At 39.6% G+C, this 18,714-nt stretch overlaps 1 protein-coding gene across 3 annotated transcripts in view; it reads left to right on the forward strand.

Annotated features, from left to right (window-relative positions):
* Nucleotides 1–18,714, forward strand: part of KDM7A (lysine demethylase 7A) — a 90,693-nt gene that overhangs the window by 68,371 nt on the left and 3,608 nt on the right. For 2 of the 3 annotated variants that reach the window (XM_064574891.1, XM_064574892.1), the window contains 8 exons: nt 1,422–1,631; nt 3,109–3,233; nt 3,443–3,597; nt 4,878–4,975; nt 5,499–5,647; nt 6,039–6,247; nt 7,803–7,888; nt 10,102–10,375. In XM_064574891.1, coding sequence (XP_064430961.1) covers nt 1,422–1,631; nt 3,109–3,233; nt 3,443–3,597; nt 4,878–4,975; nt 5,499–5,647; nt 6,039–6,247; nt 7,803–7,888; nt 10,102–10,375 — 1,306 coding nt within the window. Of the gene's footprint in view, nt 1–1,421; nt 1,632–3,108; nt 3,234–3,442; nt 3,598–4,877; nt 4,976–5,498; nt 5,648–6,038; nt 6,248–7,802; nt 7,889–10,101; nt 10,376–11,036; nt 17,691–18,714 lie in introns of those variants that run through there. The other variant, XM_045864186.3, reaches the window with a different exon arrangement.

Consider the following 18,714-nt stretch of genomic DNA (forward strand, 5'->3'; position numbering starts at 1 on the left):
AGTGTGCAAGGATTGAGACTTCATCTTGAGTAGTAGGAATTCAGTAACACCTACAGCTAAAAGGGGCACCTGGCTGGCTCAGTCAGTAGAGCATGTGACTCCTGACCTCAGGGTTGTGGTTTTGAGCCCCACATTGGGTATAGAGATTACTTAAAAATAAAATCTTAAAAAAAAATAAAGCCGAAAAACCAAGAAATAACAGTTTAAACATATTAGAAATTTGGAGGCAAATAACTGAACAAGTAACACTACCACCAACAAAAACAGCTGTAAGAGTTGCAGGCACCATGGCAGCCTAATTGTCCATGGCGGAGGAATGAGTGGACAAAAAGTGGCATATACATAATATACACACCATGGAATATTATTCAGCCTGCAAAAAGAAGGAAATTCTGACCCATGCTACAGCATGGATGGACCTTTAAGATATTACATTAAGTGAGGGGCGCCTGGGTGGCTCAGTCGTTAAGCGTCTGCCTTCAGCTCAGGTCATGATCCCAGGGTCCTGGGATTGAGCCCTGCATTGGGTTCCCTGCTGTGCGGGGAGTCTGCTTGTGTTCCTGCTCTCGCTATCTCTCTCTGTCAAATAAATAAAATCTTAAAAAAAAAAAAAGATAAATTAAGCAAAATAAGCCAGTCACAAAGGTACAACTATTGTATGATTCCACTTATATGAAGTTCCTAGAAGCGTCAAATTCATAAAGTAGAAGGTTGCCAGAGGCTGGTGGTAAGGAGGAATGGGAGTTACTGTGTAAGGGGCACAGAGTTTAAGTTTGGGAATATTAAGTTCTGGAGGTGGATGGTGATGTGTGGTTGCATAACAGTGTGAAATGTCCTTAAGGCTACTGAGCTGTCCACTTAAAAATGGTAAAATGGTAAGTTATGTATATATTACCTCATGTGCTACAAAATTATGTATATGTCACTACAATAAAAGGAAACTTGCAAGTGGTTGCCTCTGGAGAATGGGAATCAGGGATGGGGAAGAGTATACCACTGCTTTTCATGATATATTTATAGAGTTAATTTTTAAAACTACAGAGATTGGTGACCTTGGTTTAAAAAGCAATTACTGATTTATTCAAGTATATATATGAAAGAATGTTCATCATAGGAAAGAACTGGAAGCAGCCTATAATAACTACCAGTAAGTATTAGGTCAATAAATTATATGGTGGAATACTACCCAGCTTTTAAAATGATATTTAAAATCAAAGAAATATGTTCACAGTATATTATGTGGGGGAGAGAAGGGAATAAAGATCTCAGCAAAGCTGATGTTGAATTTTATGAGTGTTACGATTTGGTCTTTGCTATTTATATGAATGGTTTTTGTTTTTTAAAATATTTTTATGGCTGATTATTGAGTCAGGTATATGTGTGTCCTTGTCATAAAAACACTCTGAATTTAATTCTTAAAGGAGGAAAATGGCAAACCAGTTAAATCTCAGGGAATTCCTACTGTGTGTCCAGTTTCACGATCCTCAAATGAAGCAACTTCCCCATACCATTCCCGACGAAAGATGAGGAAACTTCGAGATCATAATGTCCGAACTCCTTCTAACCTAGACATCCTAGAGCTCCATACAAGGGAGGTTCTCAGAAGGTTAGAGATGTGTCCATGGGAAGAGGCAAGTATTATGTTTTATGGTTATAGAAAGAGACTTGGTTGTTCCTGAAAGTTCTTTAAAGGGATAATAAAAAGAATAGTCTGGCCATGTTTGTTTTCTAATCTTTGCTTAGCATTGTAGGGGCCAACAGTACTGATGTCCATGACCGGGAATGTGCTTCAGCTTTCTAGGCATCAGTGTAGTAGACTGAGTAGATCTCATTTTCTTTGCGGACATGTTTACTGAGTGTTTATGAAATAACCTATGGTCTTCTAGGCTCTGGGGAAGTTACCAGAGTGAAACTTAAGTCTCTGCCATTGTGTAGCTTCCAGTCCAGCTCAAGTTGGAAGAATAGGAGATGAGAGATATACTAAAATAATATAATTTCAGATAATAAGTATTCTGAAGGAAGCTGAAACAGTAGAGGGAGAGAGAGTAAAGGGGCTAGGCTGTGGCTGGCTACGTTAGCTGGGGCCGTCAGAGAGCCTCTCAGGTGGTGGCATTTGAGCTGACGAATACTGGAAGAAGTCAAGTGGATACAAAGCTTTGAGGAAACAGAGGGAAGAGCAAGTGCAGAAAGCCTATTCCTCCCCCAGCAGTACCAGCACGGGCAACTGTCGGACTGGGAGACTATTAGAATAAACCCATTTAAATTTGGGAAATGCTGGCTTAATGGACAAAGGGAAGAGGGGCGGGGCCTTTGTAAAACATGGTAGTGAGTTTGTGATGAGACATACCATCCATCATTGCACATCTTAAGTAAAGGACAGGAATAATTTAAAATGAGTAAGATAGAAGTATTTCTGAATTAAAATATTTGAAGAAATTCTATAGAAATTATAACTTAAAGATTTTGCATTTAAATAATTATATTGATATTGTTTTAAACTTTGTTGTTCTGAACCTCTTTAACCCTTAGCCCTCTGGGAGAAGACTTAGCTTATTATGAAAGGTTCTATTTGTTATTAAAGAAAGAAATTTCCACAAGAAGGAAATACTCTTTTTTAAAAACCAGCTACTGTTGTGCTTTTATGTCACACGGTGGCCTTTGTCCCCAGTGGTAGCAGGGTGGTGATCCAGGAGTTGCTGACAGTGCCTTGTGGGAAGGAGGGATTATTAAAGGTCAAGGGTAGGAGGACCGGAAAGGAGCCAGCAGCTGGTGCTTCAGCAGGAAGGAGTGAGGGAAAGAGAATTCAAACACATTAAGGTGCTGCTTCTCTAGCTCTTCAGCTTTCTGCGAGAGTGAAATGTCTTTGAATTTACTTGATGTAAATTTTACATTCTGCTTTATAAAATGTGTTTTATTGTTAGTGGCTGGACAGAAAGGGGAACCATAGTCCTGCTTTGGTTTCAGGAGCCACTGAGTGTCAGGGCAGCGCACCGTGCGCAGTTTGGGCTGCAGGGCTGAGGCGGGAGGTGGCGCCATCCTGGGTTCCTTTAGGCAGGCAGGCACATCTGAGGGCAGATGGTAAGTTAAGTTCTGTTTTTATACTTTAAGGACATCTTGAGCTCTAAACTGAATGGAAAATTTAACAAGCATCTCCAGCCATCTTCCACGGTACCTGAATGGAGGGCAAAAGATAATGATCTACGGTTACTGCTGACAAATGGAAGGATAATTAAGTACGTAAAGTAGAGCAAAGTGTCATACAGATGAGTTTGCCTTGGATTCCCTCTGTTTAACCCCTAGTCCCCACCAGTGCACATCCGACTCCCATACAGGGAAAGTGTCTCAGTTCTCCTCTCCAACTGGAGATTAAGGGGGAGGGCATACTATTTGGCTGCAATGTCGCACTGTTTTGTGACTTGATTATTTTCCCCTCTATGTGCAGGGATGAGAGACAACCCTTCGCAGATCCAAGTCTTTATACAGCAGATAGTGAAAATGAGGAGGACAAGAGAAGGACAAAAAAGGCAAAAATGAAGATGGAAGAGAGTTCAGGAATAGAAGGGGTGGAGAATGACGAGTCTCAAAAACCATGTAACAGTATGTTTGTTTTCATGGCCGTTTGAAGGTCTGCTTATTACCTACGTGATAATACGTAAAGTCATGTGCTAATCTTAAAGGTCTTAAGTTTGTAGTAGGACTGAAAATTGTCCTGTCCCTAATACTCTTTGGAGAAACCTGAAGTATTTCTGAGTAGTGTATCCATAAGGGAAACATGAATGTGACTGCCAATCAAGGTATCGTGCCCAGGGAAGGTGTTTTTAGTGACGAGGGTATGTGCTGGTCAGTGACACCCTTGTTGGGTGACAGTTTTTACAAGAGTGACATGAAAGCTTTTGCATCTTATGGGCCTCTACTCAAAATAATAAGATAGTCAGAAGTTTAATACAGTTTCTTTTTATTTATTTATTATTTTTTTAATACAGTGTCATATATAATTTTAGCTAACATGTATATGGTTTTCAGAATTAGGAGTCATATATAATTAGCTCTCTGAAGCTACTAGTAATCCATGTATTGTTCTGTTTGATGGCCTGTTGACAGGAAGATCTCTACTTGCTTACTAATTGGTTATCATCAGTGTGACAAATAGTAACGCCTCCTCCTTCTTGAGATCGTTCTTCGTTGAGTGAAGTCTTAATTTCTTAGCATTTTTTGGGGCCTCCTTATACCCTCCTTCTATTTTAAAAAGTGGTTAAATACTTTGATAACTTGGCAAGAAAAATTAACATTTCATCTGTGTTGAATACCTCAGTTCCAGCTAATTCTAAGTAAATTTGGTATTGCTGTAGTTGGTGACTCTGCATGTGTCACGTGCCAGGGGAAAGGCAGCTAATCAGTGGAGTTATCAAACAGTTGTTAGTTGGCAGTGCCGCGTGGGAGAGAAGAGCAGTGGTAAAGCCTGCTTTTTAAGCTTGTTGAATTCACTATTTGAGTGCTTTTGAGGTTTAGAAGAGTTATCTTTTTGTTTTCTGTTGAGAGAAAAAATGCAAGAGGGAAAGTGAAAAGCATCTTGTAGGCAATTTTAGCATCGGAGGTTTTTTTCTGGAAAGAGATAGAAAATTTCCACGCAAATGAGGAATGTACCATCATGTTCAGTAAATGCCACAAACGTTTTAAGAGTACAGTGCAATCTGTATCTTGGTCAATTCGGGAGAAAAGTCTTTGGGGGAAGAAAGGAATGAAGAAGATGAAAGCAGTGGAAATGGATGGAGCCAGGGCAGTCGGGACATACGCGGAAGCTGGTCTGACTTCAGGTACCACCCTGTTCATAAGCTTCCACTGACTTTCTCTTTTTCTCTCTTCCTTTCTCTTCGCAGGGTTTTTTACAAGTGTGAAATCAAAACTCAGGAATCGATCATCAGAATATTCTGATATTTCTGATTCAGAAGACTCTGGACCTGATTGCAATGCACTGGTATGCCCAAACCCCTGTGACTTGTGCATTGTTTGATGGAAAGATGACACCTCCTTTCCTACACCTGTGGGGGAAAATAAATGACAGCTTTTCCCAAAGACCGTCTCTATGACCTTTGTGGCACAAGGTCTTCCCTGTAATGGTAATCACACACACACACACACACACACACGCACGCATGCGTGCGCGCGCATCCTGTCATGTGACTGTTTACATTTGATAAACATAGCTTTTGTCTGGTTTTAGAAAGGGTGGATGGAGATACTGTTCTTACATTTCTCATATTTCTCATCGGTTATATTTCATTTCACTTTAAAGAAAACTTGTACTGTATGTTTTTTACTAAGGAATAATATACTGTAATCCCTAGAGATGTTAACTCTGTCATAGGAAGTACAGAAATAATTCCGTGATAATTAAGATTCTAACTTTGCCTAGACTGATAAAATGTTTTTAGTTAGTAGAGACTTAATCAGATTTCTTATATAGATTTGCTTCCATTTAACTATTTTTATTATCTCAGAAAAATAATTTTACCACTGAAGAGTCTGAAAGTTCAGGTGATGAAAAGAAACAAGAAATAACATCCAACTTCAAGGAGGACTCTACTGTGATGAGGAACTTCCTTCAGAAGGGCCAGAAGCCATCTAGAAGTGAAATTCCAATTAAAAGGTAAGCTTTCTGATGGTTAGTAGTCTTACTACATTGTGATGTAAACTATATGAAACTCTGTGCGTATATGAAAACATTATTTATTTATTTATTTTATTTATTTATTTTATTTTATTTTTTTTAAAGATTTTATTTATTTATTTGAGAGAGAGAATGAGAGACAGAGACCATGAGCGGGAGGAGGGTCAGAGGGAGAAGCAGACTCTCCGCCGAGCAGGGAGCCCGATGTGGGACTCGATCCCGGGACTCCAGGATCATGACCTGAGCCGAAGGCAGTTGCTTAACCAACTGAGCCACCCAGGCACCCCAAAAACATTTTTTAATTTTAAATGTTACTGAAGATGCCGAACGAAGAAATAAGCTCTCATCCTTTTGCTTAACTTCTCTTTAGGGAATGTCCTACCTCGACGAGCACAGAGGAAGAAGCTATTCAGGGCATGTTGTCTATGGCAGGGTTGCACTACTCCACATGTTTACAGAGGCAGATACAAAGCACAGGCTGCAGTGGTGAAAGAGACTCTCTCCAGGATCCCGGCGGCTGCCACAGCAGTAACCATGAGGCTAGACAGGTGTATCGCTGTGATAAACCAGTGGAATATGGTAAGAAACATAAATGATTGGTCTCTGAAAAGTAACATAGGACCCCCAACTTCAGGGCTCTGTAATCCTAGTTGAGGTTAGACATTATGAATAAGAATTGCACATCTGTAGTTGGAAATGATGTTAAGCGTATTGGCCAAAAAATACATAATATTGACAAATACAAGATACAAGTTATAAGAACTCAAAATGTAAATTAATGGCTGGAGAATTATGTTCACCAGCATAATCCTACCACTGCTATTGTAAGACACTTAGTACTTGTTTCCTTTCATAAGCTGTTCCGAGTGGAAAGAGTGTTGAGACGTCTTACGTGGTCCGCTAGGCTTGAACCATCAATCCTCTTTCCTTACGCAGGAGGGAAAACAAGTTTTTTTTTTTTTTTTTTTTAAAGATTTTATTTATTTATTTGAGAGAGAGAATGAGATAGAGCATGAGAGGGGGGAGGGTCAGAGGGAGAAACAGACTCCCTGCAGAGCAGGGAGCCCGACGCGGGACTCGATCCAGGGACTCCAGGATCATGACCTGAGCCGAAAGCAGCCGCTTAACCAACTGAGCCACCCAGGCGCCCGGGAAAACAAGTTTTGATCCGTTTCTGGTTGAGGACATTCTCCTACTTGAAAAAGAAGTATTGGGAAAGAGAAGACTCAGTGACAGTACCCGTGATGGCCATGTAGTGTTTTGTTCTCTGTGCCTTTGGGGGAAATTTTGTTGCCCGAAAGTCTGAGGAGGAAGGGGGAGAAGATGGTACCACAAGAAAACCAAATGCCTGTTGCAGAAATTGTGTTCACTCCCGCCTAGTTGTGTGAATTGTATACCAGCAACCTGACATCCATTTCACTTAATTCTTGAAACCAGATTTTGGTGTATGTAGTAAGACTTTTACAGGTAGAGGCAAGAAGACTTCGTGAAGTTAGTTGAACTTGCCCATCTTTACATTGCGGTTATTATCCAGTGGCGTTGGAATTGGAACCCAGGACTATTTGATCTCAAAATCTTGGCTTATTGTGTAAGAGGAAACTGAGGTTTAGAGAGGTTAAGTAACTTGCCTAAAGATGCATCGGTAATGGAAAAACTCAAATTCAGGTCTGGGCTTGTCTGTCCACACCATTCTGTCTCCCTGTCATTTCTTTGGTCCTCACTTGAAAAGAAGGCTTCTATGAAAGTACTGCAGAGTTCAGGCAAGCATATGCCTTCATTCTGTATGGAAAAATATACTGGTTTTAGAGAGTATATTGCATTTGGCTTTTCCATCTACAACAGATGGCCATAGAATTTGACTCTGGAGCTTCCAGCATCTGGCACAAAACCTGTCATATAGAGGCAGTCTTTGAGAGAATTTGAAGAATTAACATGCTGGATTGTGAGCTGGTGACTCTCTTGTTTTTGAGAGGGAAAGCAGTGTGGTGGAAAGTGTATGAGTAAATAAAGAGTTAACATATTCGTTTTTTAATAAAACGTCAACCTAAATGTACTTTCAGTTATAACATTAGGTTAATTTTGCTTGTTATGATCAAATTTGTGTGGAGATAATTTAATGAAAACTTCTGTTTAGGGTACCATGTCAAGACCGAAGAACAAGACTTGAGGAGCTCTTCCTGGATTAAACAATTCGATACAACTTCCAGATTTCATCTTCAGGTATATGCAAGGCTTGAAACATCGAAAGGAGATTTAGGATTGTCATTAACTCTGTTTTTACTTTCTATTTTTTTTACTGCAACCAGTAATTAACCGTTAGATATGGAAAGCTAAAAAATAATTTACAGTTAAATGCTCATTTGAGCAGCTGTCCGTTTTTAGGAATTCTGATGTAACAACTAATGCAAGGCTCACGGATAGACTGCAATTTGGAAAAGAATAGTTGATTGAAGGAAAGTTAAAAACTCCTGGCAGCCAACACTTCTAGGTTATGTCTGGCTAGAAGGAAAGGGGGGAAAAAAGTACCCTGAGGATCTCTTTTTAATCTATGACATTGTTTCTTGAACATTTTTAGACAGTAAATTTCTTTGAGAATTTGATGACAGTTATTGACTCTATTGCCAGGAAAGTGTTCATCATCAATACTGATTTTTGCATAGCATTTTCTCATGGTTTTGTGCCCCACCCTTACCAGCCCAGACCATCCATTAACTCCAGATTAAGAGCCCTTGCTCTAAGAGAAGACACTTGATGTCTTGGGATGCCAGCGTATTAATGCTTATACAAACAAAATGAACCTCAAATAGCTTTTTGAAAAGCCACAGCTTTTCCAGTAGCACCAAACAAGAAAAGCAATATGACCTTTTGCTATAAACTTTGGAAAATGACAGCCAAAGAATCAAAATTCTCATGCTGCAGAGTAGAGTCCTCTAACTTCTCCAACCCCAAGCATACACTGAGTAGTGGAATCTTAGGTGTTTGTTTAAGTAGGCTCCATGCTGGGATGTAGGCTCCAATGCGGGGCTTGAACTCAGGACCCTGAGATCGAGCCAAGATCAAGAGACGGACGCTTAACCAACTGAGCCACTCAGGCACCCCTCAAGGGTGGTTTTTATTTTCTTCATGTAGCTTATCTACATTTTCTAAATACTTACACATTTTACAATGAGAAAAAGAGCCAAGTTATTTTTTAAGGCAACGTTTTGTAAGTACAAGTTCTTTTAATAGAAGAATATGCTCCAGAATCAAAGGTCAAGGAAGGAATCCCTTAACTATCAGTAATTCACTTAATTCAGTGTGTGATTTTATAGTGTCTCACCGGTCATTACATTTATAACTAATTAGCATTATAGGATTCAGTATTGAAAATAAGCTGTTATTGGGGTGCCCGGCTGGCTCAGTCGGTAGAGCATGCAACTCTTGATCGCAGGGGTGTAAGTTTGAGCCCCACGTTGGGTGTAGAGATTACTTAAAAATAAAATCGTTTTTTAAAAAAGTAAGGTATTATTTAAAGCTAGCTGTTGTTTTTATAATTGTCTTTGAAAATAAAGAAGGAGAGGACGGATGATTAGCAAGATCACCTTAGAGAAAATCAGATTTCTTTTGCCTGTAATGCTGTTTTTAAAACTTATTTGACCATTACAGAATTAGGAATTTATTTTACATCACACACACACAAACAGCTAGTTTCATGAAACATCACATCTGCAGTATGCTCTTTCCACGTTTATATTTTCTTTTCTTTTTTATATTCTGGTCATGACCCTTTCTATTGGTTTTAAGACCTACCCGTCAGTAGCATTGTTGGTTTTTTCCTGATGGCTCACTCGGTGATCTCTTAAAGAGAGTGAAGGAAGAATTGTTAGAGGAAAACCAGGCTTGGGGCTCAGCACCTAGGTGCTTTTTTTAGCAAACAATTTAAATACAGTGGAGATGAACCTTAACAGAAGTTAGATTCTAAAAAGGATAGCGCACTACATCGTGAGAGAGACGGGATCTGTGACGTGCTGAGGAATTGGTAGGCCCACATGTCCCAGCCACGTGTTCCTTCCATGGCATGTCATGGCACATGCAGAATGCCATATTATAATAAATAATAGACGTTACATATTATATATGTTATATATAAATATACGCATTTAAATATATATGTATAAAGTTTATATAATATATAAATAGAAATAAAAATGTTTTCTTCTGGACTTGAGTTATGATGTAAAACTTCCATACTTGAGTCTTTTCATGCTGTGAGGTTTTAGAATGACATGACCATCCTGAAGGGGTGGTCGTCTGTGGCTGCTACATGTTAAGAAAACCAAAGTTCAGTAGTTGATTTCTTCTCTCCCTTGACTTGCTAGTGCATAGAGAGGTTAAATATCTTGCTTATCGTAAAGGAACTCTAAAAATCCAGCCTTATTTCCTTCCTTTTTTAGGATCTAAGTAGAGGCCAGAAATGCATCAAAAAGGAAGGTTCATCAGAAATCAGTCAGAAGGTACAAAGTAGGAATTCTGTGGACAGCAGTGGCTCAAGCCCTCAAAATGGGAAGTATACGCAGAATTCAAGCTTGATTTCAGGGGCGTGCCAGATAAATAATGGCAGCATAAGCCCAGAAAGGCCAGTTGGTGAAACTACCTTTTCAGTGCCCCTTCACCCCACCAAGAGACCTGCATCAAATCCACCACCTATCAGCAACCAGGCAACAAAAGGTAACTTTGACACATCTGTGGGCTGAGTGTATTTTGGACCATGTATGACGGTGACAGCGGCAGTTCAGAGAGACGTAATGGTCCCTCCCCTCAAGCCGCTTCCAGCCTGATGCACTCTGGACGGCGCAGTGAGGGCGGTATGCACAGGTTCCCGTGGGAACAGAGAAGAAGGCTCCCTAGGTCGGGCCTGAGGATTGGGAGTGGCTTCCTGGAGGAGGAGGTAGATCCCGATAAGGATGGTAAGGGGTTAGCTCTGCTGGGTTGGGGAAGTGCCAGAGTAGACCGCAGTGAAGGTCAAGGAGATAGTATGGCTCACGGTACCAACGTGAGAAACAGTACGTGGGCTGTTTATGAAAGTGCAGTCAGTTTTGTGGCCGAAGCACAATTTGAGGCAAGATACGGTCAGGGCTCCTGCTCAAGAGAGAGAGCGGCAGGGATCAGACTGTGGGTCGGCCTGGTAAGTCACGTGAAGCAGGTTGGCCTTTATCTCTCAAGTGATGAGATGGAAGGTTCGAAACCGTAGAACTCCAGGAGTGTGACTTTGCCCCTTCAGAACACCGAAAAGCAGCGCTCGCCGCATAGCTCTGCCTTGAAGTCTGCCGGGTGCTGTCTGTCGAGAATGATTTTCACTATTATCTACGCTGTTGTTGCTGTCTTACAGGTAAACGTCCAAAAAAAGGAATGGCAACAGCCAAACAACGTCTTGGGAAGATCCTCAAGTTGAACAGAAATGGCCATGCCCGTTTCTTTGTGTGACGAGCTGCTGTTGTGGCCACTCTTCCCTCTGGAGACAGACCGGTCTCGGAGGCGCGCGAGCCTGGCGCTGCCGGCGCGCCCCCGCCGGAGCAGTTTGCATGTACAGTAGAGAGCACTGCCTGAAGAACAAAATGAACCAGATGCTGCATTTTCACTGTGCCACACCCACTCAGCAATAACCGTTCTGGACCTGGTGGGGGAGAGGAAGAAGGAGGGTAGAACCTTAAAAGGAGACCTTGAACTGGAAAAGGTCTCTTGTCAGGGCTTGAATTTCATTTTGTTGTTGGTAGTGTCTTGATTTATTTTCAGTGGTAGGGTAAAGAATTATCAATAATTTATTTAACAGATTTTTTTTTTAAAGTTAACAGCTTTTAAATTCTTTCTTTTTTAAAGCTATTTATTTGGAAGATTTCTGGAGAACTGTCTCACTAATTTAGATTTAAGAATGTGAAAGTTTTTAAATTATTTTTGATAGTGTGTATGTTACATGTGGGGAAGAGCCACGGTAACAGTAACTAGTCTGGACTCTTAAATTTGATATTCAGGTTAAAGTCTTAAACAGGGATTTGATGCATTAATTATTTTAAATTAAGATGTATATGAAAATCATTTTATTTTATATATTTCATGTGTTTTTTATAAGCTATTAGCTTCGCTTTTGCTAACATCCAAGGTGCATACTGTTATCCAGGTCGATTACCTTATATCCCACCTTCCCTCTGCACTCCCCATCCTTTTGTGACGACGCAACAAGACTCTTCTCTTTGCAGGGAAACACTTTCATAGCCAACGTGTAAGAATTACATAAAAGATCCCACGTTTCTCTTTCGTTTGACATTGCAGTTTTCTTCTAATTCTATAAAAATAGGCTTCTTGCATTTTCATTTTTGCTGATGATATCTGGGTCCCAAAGAGAACAGCTTTAATATCTTTTTCCTACTTGTGGGAAAAGGGTTATAAGTTTGGTTAAATTGTCGCGTTTATAGTTTTTCAAAAACATTTGTAACTACAGAGGGCCTTCTTCACACTGCTGGTGTTGGAGGGCAGGACGGGCACCTGCCCCAGAGGTTATATTTTATGACGCTCTTATTCTGTGTACCTAACTTGTTGGAAAATAATGAGATATGGTTTGACTTAGTATATTCAAATCTGCATAATCCGTAATATAATAGGACTATACTATATTAAGTTGTACAGAAGCAAGCATGTTGGAGTAGGTCTTTTGGGTGTATGTGTGTCTAGTTTCTTACTTCTTCACCTTCTAAAGAATTATTTAAGATACAGATTTGGAGTAAAATGGGTGCTTCTTGCAGTTTCTTCCATCTGTCCTAACTTAACCAGTGCATATTGAGATTAAGTATCTGGTTGAGCTTTAAGGAATCATTTCTCTCCTTTATGCACAGTTCTTACTAAACGCCAGTTTTCGGTTGCTCGCAATAGCTTATATTTTCCCTTTTCCTCCCCATGGCATAAAAAGAAGTGATTTCTGGGGCTGGGGTGAAGATATTCCCAATTCTGACAAAAGAGCATTTTACAAATTTCTACAAAGAAAATAGAGGCAAATAGGATAAAATTTATTTTTATGGAGAAGTAATATGGCCATATTATGGATTTGTCTCTTTTTTACTCAGCAAGGTAGCAGGACTTTCCCTTCTGTATTAAGTATCACTTGAAGCTCTAAGAAAAAAAATCTATACCATCATCTTTCATGGTTGCATTCAGATGTGTATTTTCAAAGAGAAATATTTCTTATTCTGTCTCCATTTCAATATCTCATGGAATAAGTACAAAATAGCTTATGGATTAACCTTTTTGGTCCAAGTGACTGGACCAAATTCTGGGACTTATCTGGGTGTCAGGAAAAACAATTTTTATGGAAACACTAAGTGTCTGTAAAGGGCCTACTTAGACTCTGTCTACACTTTGCCAAAACTGGTTAAGAGATGGATATAATCAGTCATTTGGTCATTGGATCTCAAGATTGTCAAAAGTCGGGGTTTGACTGATTTTCCTACCTCCCAATATATTATTGTGATGTTTTGGTTTTCTGTAGACACCGTTTTAGTGTTAGAGTTCACATGATTTTGTTTTGGTTTAAGAGATCAGAATTATAATTCGTTCTTCCAGCTACATCATGATCTTGGGTTCTTTTGTTTTCTTAACATTTTTCATAGCTCTAAGTATTTCTAATTACCTGACTTCTTTTCTTTAGCTATAAAAATTAAAATCAATTTATTTTTATAAATTAAGATGGTGACCAATATCTGCCCTGTGTACTTAGGCCAATAAATCTAATTTTAAGTAGCCAGTATGTGTAAGTATTAAGTGAAGGTACTGTGGATTCACTTTTGGCAGGTTTAGCCCATGAACTGGCTAAGTTAAAAAAAACTTGCAGTAAGATAATCTAAGCACTATAACAGAATCATGTGTCTTTCTCCAAATTGGTGAAAATTCAGCCTACTGGCCCAGTGAGTGGCCTGGTCAAACTTGTTCTAAACTTACTGGCTCTGATGCATCCCTTTATGTCATGGAAGTGGCTGGACTTTGAGGTGACTGCAGCCTGGGTCTGGATTCAGCTGTGATAGACAACCTCTCATGTTTTCCTCAATCTCGTTTATAAACCCTTCTACCACACAGACACTGCAGTTTAGACAAGGAGACAACAGTGGTGGCATTTAGCTAGTTAGGTGCAAATAAATAGGTAAAACAGTTGGACTTAACGTATGCGATTTTAATGGCAGTAGTAGATAATGATTTTTCTGTATTGATTCAAGTAAGTGACTTCTGTTAACCTGGGATCCCCGGTACTGTAACTCATAATGTCACATAAGGACATTAAGGAAGTCAGGACTGATTAAGGAAGTCAACAGTACAAAACTGGCAGTTTATAGTAGTGCAGCATCCTAGAAATACACTGAATTTCATAAGCATACAGAACTAAAAATCTGACTGACATCATAGAAACTCAGAGAAAACAAGACCATTGTTATCACGACTTAAATACTTAGCTTGAATACTGATCTATTTTTTAACAATCCTAATGATTGCCTTTTAAATGAACTCTACTGTATTGACCTGTATGATGGCAGCAGGTATTTATCCAACGTCTGTGTGCCCAGTACGACTTAGCACTGTGGGGGAATATAAAGCTGAAGTTGGGGTCTCTGCTCTTGAAGGTATCTTCTCCAAGAAATAAGCAGTATTATTTTCATTTCTCAGCAAACTTTAAGCAAAAGAGGGCCCACGTATTAAGAAAAATAGCATAACTTTATTAGTTTCAACTGAAATGTACAACTGTAGAAGTGGAAGTACATTTTTTTTTTAGTTTTTAAAATTTAAGAAACATTTCAAAAGTTAATAGTTTAATGTTCGTAATAGAGAGGTGTGGTATATAGCATGGAAGGGAGCACGAACCTGGGTTTTTGTCCAAGTTCTGTCATTTATGTATCAACTGTGTGACCGTAAATAAGTCACTTACTCTTTCTGAGTCTTGGTTTTCTCATTTGTAAGTTTGGATAAAAATGGTGGTTAAGAAAAACATAGAAAAGCATTCCTTAATTATTAACACTTTTTATACTTGCAGATAATTTATCATGATTTAAGTTACAACTGACAATGCACATTTATATGCTTTTTTAAGTGAAAACTATTACTCATAAAATTTGTTTCATATCAAGTATATATATGCCCAGAGCATGCTACCTAAAACCTCTGAAGAATTGCTAACAAGGTGTTGAATTAAAATCAGAATCCATGCTTTGAAGTGAAAGAAAAAGAAGTGCGATAGTTTATGGATAAGAGTGAGAACGTTTATCCCCAAGTGATCATTAAGATGATTTTAAGGAATTCAAAGATGGTTTTAGGTTTTGCTCAAAGAGGAATTAGCACAGTACTGCTCCACAGATTCTGCCTACTCTTCAGGCACTAGATAAAAGTTGGGGTCTCTGCTCAAATAAGTCATGGAATTAAAATGCTGTAGCAACTACCCAAGGAGCTAGGGAAAAAATAGAAGGTATTCAGAAGATGGGAACCAACAAAGACAGCTCAGGGTTGGCTAACAGCAGCTTGTTGGGTAGAGGGAGAAAGCACTGTAGTGCTGGGCAGGAGACCTGACTGGACATCTTCAAAGGAGAAGATTCTGCCCTTTTCAAGAGATGCTGTCTATAGTCATAGGGCTACTCCCCAAAGAGGGGATGAGTAATTGTACGGCCCACTTGACTACTGCCAGAAGTATCTATTGCAGCATGTAAGCATTTTGCAATTTCATATTAAGAAATGAATAATGTAAATCTGAAAATTTTTCAAAAGCTCATTTCCCCCCATTAACTATTAAGCTAATTGCTCCCTCCGAAAAGAGAAGCTAAAAATCATCAGTCATTTTCAGATATCCTAGGCCTTTATCTAAAGCAATCTTGAGAAGGTTGAGCTTCAAATTGTGAGCCTAGGAAAAGAGTGTTGCCAGTAAATAAAGGAGACAAATGAAAGCCAGGAGGGCAGTGACTCACCTGGGGTCACAGTGAACCCTTAGACCTCAGGTACCTTGCCTCCTCAGCCTCTGTTGTGTGACACTGTGCATCCTCTGCTCATCCAGTGGTGGATGATGATCACACGCTTACTACAAGTCAGGTGGAAAGAAGGGGGGACAAATAATATACTTACTACGTTGCTGATGAACGTAATGTAATTTTAATACTGTAGCCTTACTAAAAACCCTTTTGTTTTGTTTTTCACTGAACGTCATGCCGTAAGTCAAATATTTGATACCCTTACATAAACAAAAATTTTAAAGTAAGGTCGTTAAGCAAATGCCTGCCTATCCAAAGCAATTAGCTTATCATGACTGTGGTTTTATTCTTTTATAGTATTTCTTCCCTTTATAATGGGTAGGGAAAATAATACTCACTTGCCTGCATTCTACCCCTTAGACTCTCCCACTCACCCTTGGTGCCCTTTCTGGTGTCCTAAAGCTTTGTCTTAATAAGTGCAAAATTAAATTTTTTGTTAAAACCTTTTTGAAACTGTATTCAGTGATTCTTCCAAGTTTATCTGCTCTGCACTATTTCACTAATAAACCCTGGCTACCACGTAGCCCTTGACCTCCAAGTAGTTTACCTATGCAAGCCCTGTGACATTCTGAATTCACTTTTCTTTATTTCAGAAAGCAGTCCTAAAGGGAACTTAATCATAAAGATAAACCTTGCCTCCACCCAGTTTTATTTTGGCCATTTCCTTTTCTAAATGTCAGCTCTTTTTCCCCAAGATTTTTCACCAAAACAATGATCATAAGTGCTGGAAAATATAACATTTTGCAGGAATAAAGTAACCCAGACATACTTTTACATTTCTTTGGTGGATTTTGGTTGGTAACAGTTACCAGCATTAAGTGTGATATATAATGAGGAGTTGATTTCTTGCCTAGAATCATTTCTTCCTTCTAAGATTCATTAAGTAACCTTTTATTTTTACAAAGCATACATAGAACTTCCACATTATAGTCAGGGACCTGAGGTGTAACTTGCTAAGTGAACCCCAAGGTTATTTTATCTTGCAAAAGAAACCTAAACCAAACTAAGGGCCTTACATTTATGGTTAGACTGAATCAAAAGCTATAACCTCAGTTTTTTCAAAAAACAGCTTCTGACTGCAAAAGCAAGTCACGCAGTTGTTAGGTATGGAATAGCACTGATCAGGAAACACATATGCATCTTTGCAGACTGTATTTCCTTCCGAAAAGACTTTTCTACTTTTAATATAAATTAAGCCATAACAGTTTCATGCTGTGGAAAGAGGGTGAAAAGGTTCATTTTAAGAGATTATATAATATGAATTTTCACATTTACTGTGAAATGTCTAACTTTGCCAGTGCTTCAGCAGGTTTTTTTTGGGGGGTGGGGGTGTAGAGGGTGGCGATGTGGGGGTAGTATTGGTTTTAGGGGTTCTAAATCTGTGAAATTTGAAAAGGGGACAGTTGTTGGCTATGGTACTTACTAGTTTTGTAGTAATGTTTTGCTAGCCAGACTGACTTTCCTTAACTGATTTTTATGCCCATGGTCCAAGGTGACTGTTACCCTTTCTTGTTTGGGGTGTCTGCGGAGTAGTGTCTTGTCTGTTTGTATAGGCAGTCAGTATGTGTGCACATGTGTGTCCTTTGAATACAGAAGCACACGGTGTGACAGCAGAGTGGGGTGTGGCTGGGAAATGGGATGCTGAAGCTTTAAGAGCATTTTTTTTTTTTGATTCATAACAGTATTTCCCATCTTTTGCCTGCAGGCAGGGAAAGTGTACAGTATTTATTTTGTTTCTGTTTTAAATTTGTAAGTCTTTAAGTAGCTTACATTGGTTATTATAGAGGAGGACAGTGACTTGTTTAAAGTTGTATTTAGTATTCTTACTTTCCAATTTCTGTATTTTAAAATATTGAAATTAAAATTGTATTACTTCTGTTTTGATTTTTTTAGCACTCGGTGTATTTTTTGCTCATTTTGTTTGAAAGTATAAATGTTGAAAGTTGTATAAAATGTGTCTTTGAAAGAAAAAAAAAATCTGAATTCTATATCCAGTTCTGACTTTCCGTTCCCTTTTTCTGCTTATTGACTCATAGGAGATTTGAGAATGTGAAAAACTGTGTCAAACTTATGCTTCTTACTATTTCTGAAGATTTAAATGTGAAAAGTAATGTGTCCTATTCTTTTATCAGAAGTATTGCTGGGTAAGCAGTTGCCGAAAGAGAGAAACGAACACAAAGAGGGTAATTGGCAAGATGCTGCTGTGGGTGTTTACTGACGGACATTTAAGAGCACTCATTGCCCCCAACCCGGGCACGCCACAAATATTCATTGAGCACCTGCTGTATACCAAGTGCTGTTCTAGTGCTGGGGCTGCAGGAGTGAACAAAACACAGCCCCGGTCCTCAGGGAGCTTAGGGTAGATGTGAAAGTGGGGGGCAAGGATGTGCCATGGTGACCCACTGCCTGAGTGAAGGTGGGAGTGGAAGTGCTAGTTTAGTGAGAAAGACGAATTCTGTTTCAGACATGGTGCTTTTGAGGGAACCCAGCGCCTGGTCTGGGATGATATGTGGTAAAGTGAGGAGCCGCAGACCAAGGAAGAAGGAATATGGGGTGGGGGGCAGCGCTTGAGGGCAGAAGAAGGGCCTGGGAAGGGGGCCGGAAGTGGCTAAGAGTCCATTCTGGAGGAGGACCCTGAGAGCAGGTCATGGAAACCAAGGCTCCAGAGGGAACAGAGGCCTGTTCTCCTCCTGTACCTAATACCTGCAAGACCGTAGGTATGCCCGAGGGCTCACACTTAGCGTACCTCAGTTGCTGTTACAAGAGGGTTATCCAAAGCACGTTTACGCTCTTTTCATCTTAATTGGCCTGCTTTGGTCCAGCTGATTGAGACCTAAATCTGAACTAATCTGTTCTTTTGTAAAAATCCACAGACTGTCTGTATACCTGTGGGATGCTCAGCCTTCATGAGGCTCATTAGTTACTAGTGATCAGGACCTACTCTCAGACTTGTAGCCTGATTTTTGTGTTTGCACCAAGCAGGGAGGCTGAGACAGACCCATCACTGTGCGATGCGGC

The sequence above is a fragment of the Mirounga angustirostris genome, unplaced genomic scaffold (genome assembly GCF_029215605.1).
Source record: "Mirounga angustirostris isolate CCGP_5_RB_7025 unplaced genomic scaffold, mMirAng1.0.hap1 SCAF_12, whole genome shotgun sequence".
Lineage (NCBI taxonomy): Eukaryota > Metazoa > Chordata > Mammalia > Carnivora > Phocidae > Mirounga > Mirounga angustirostris.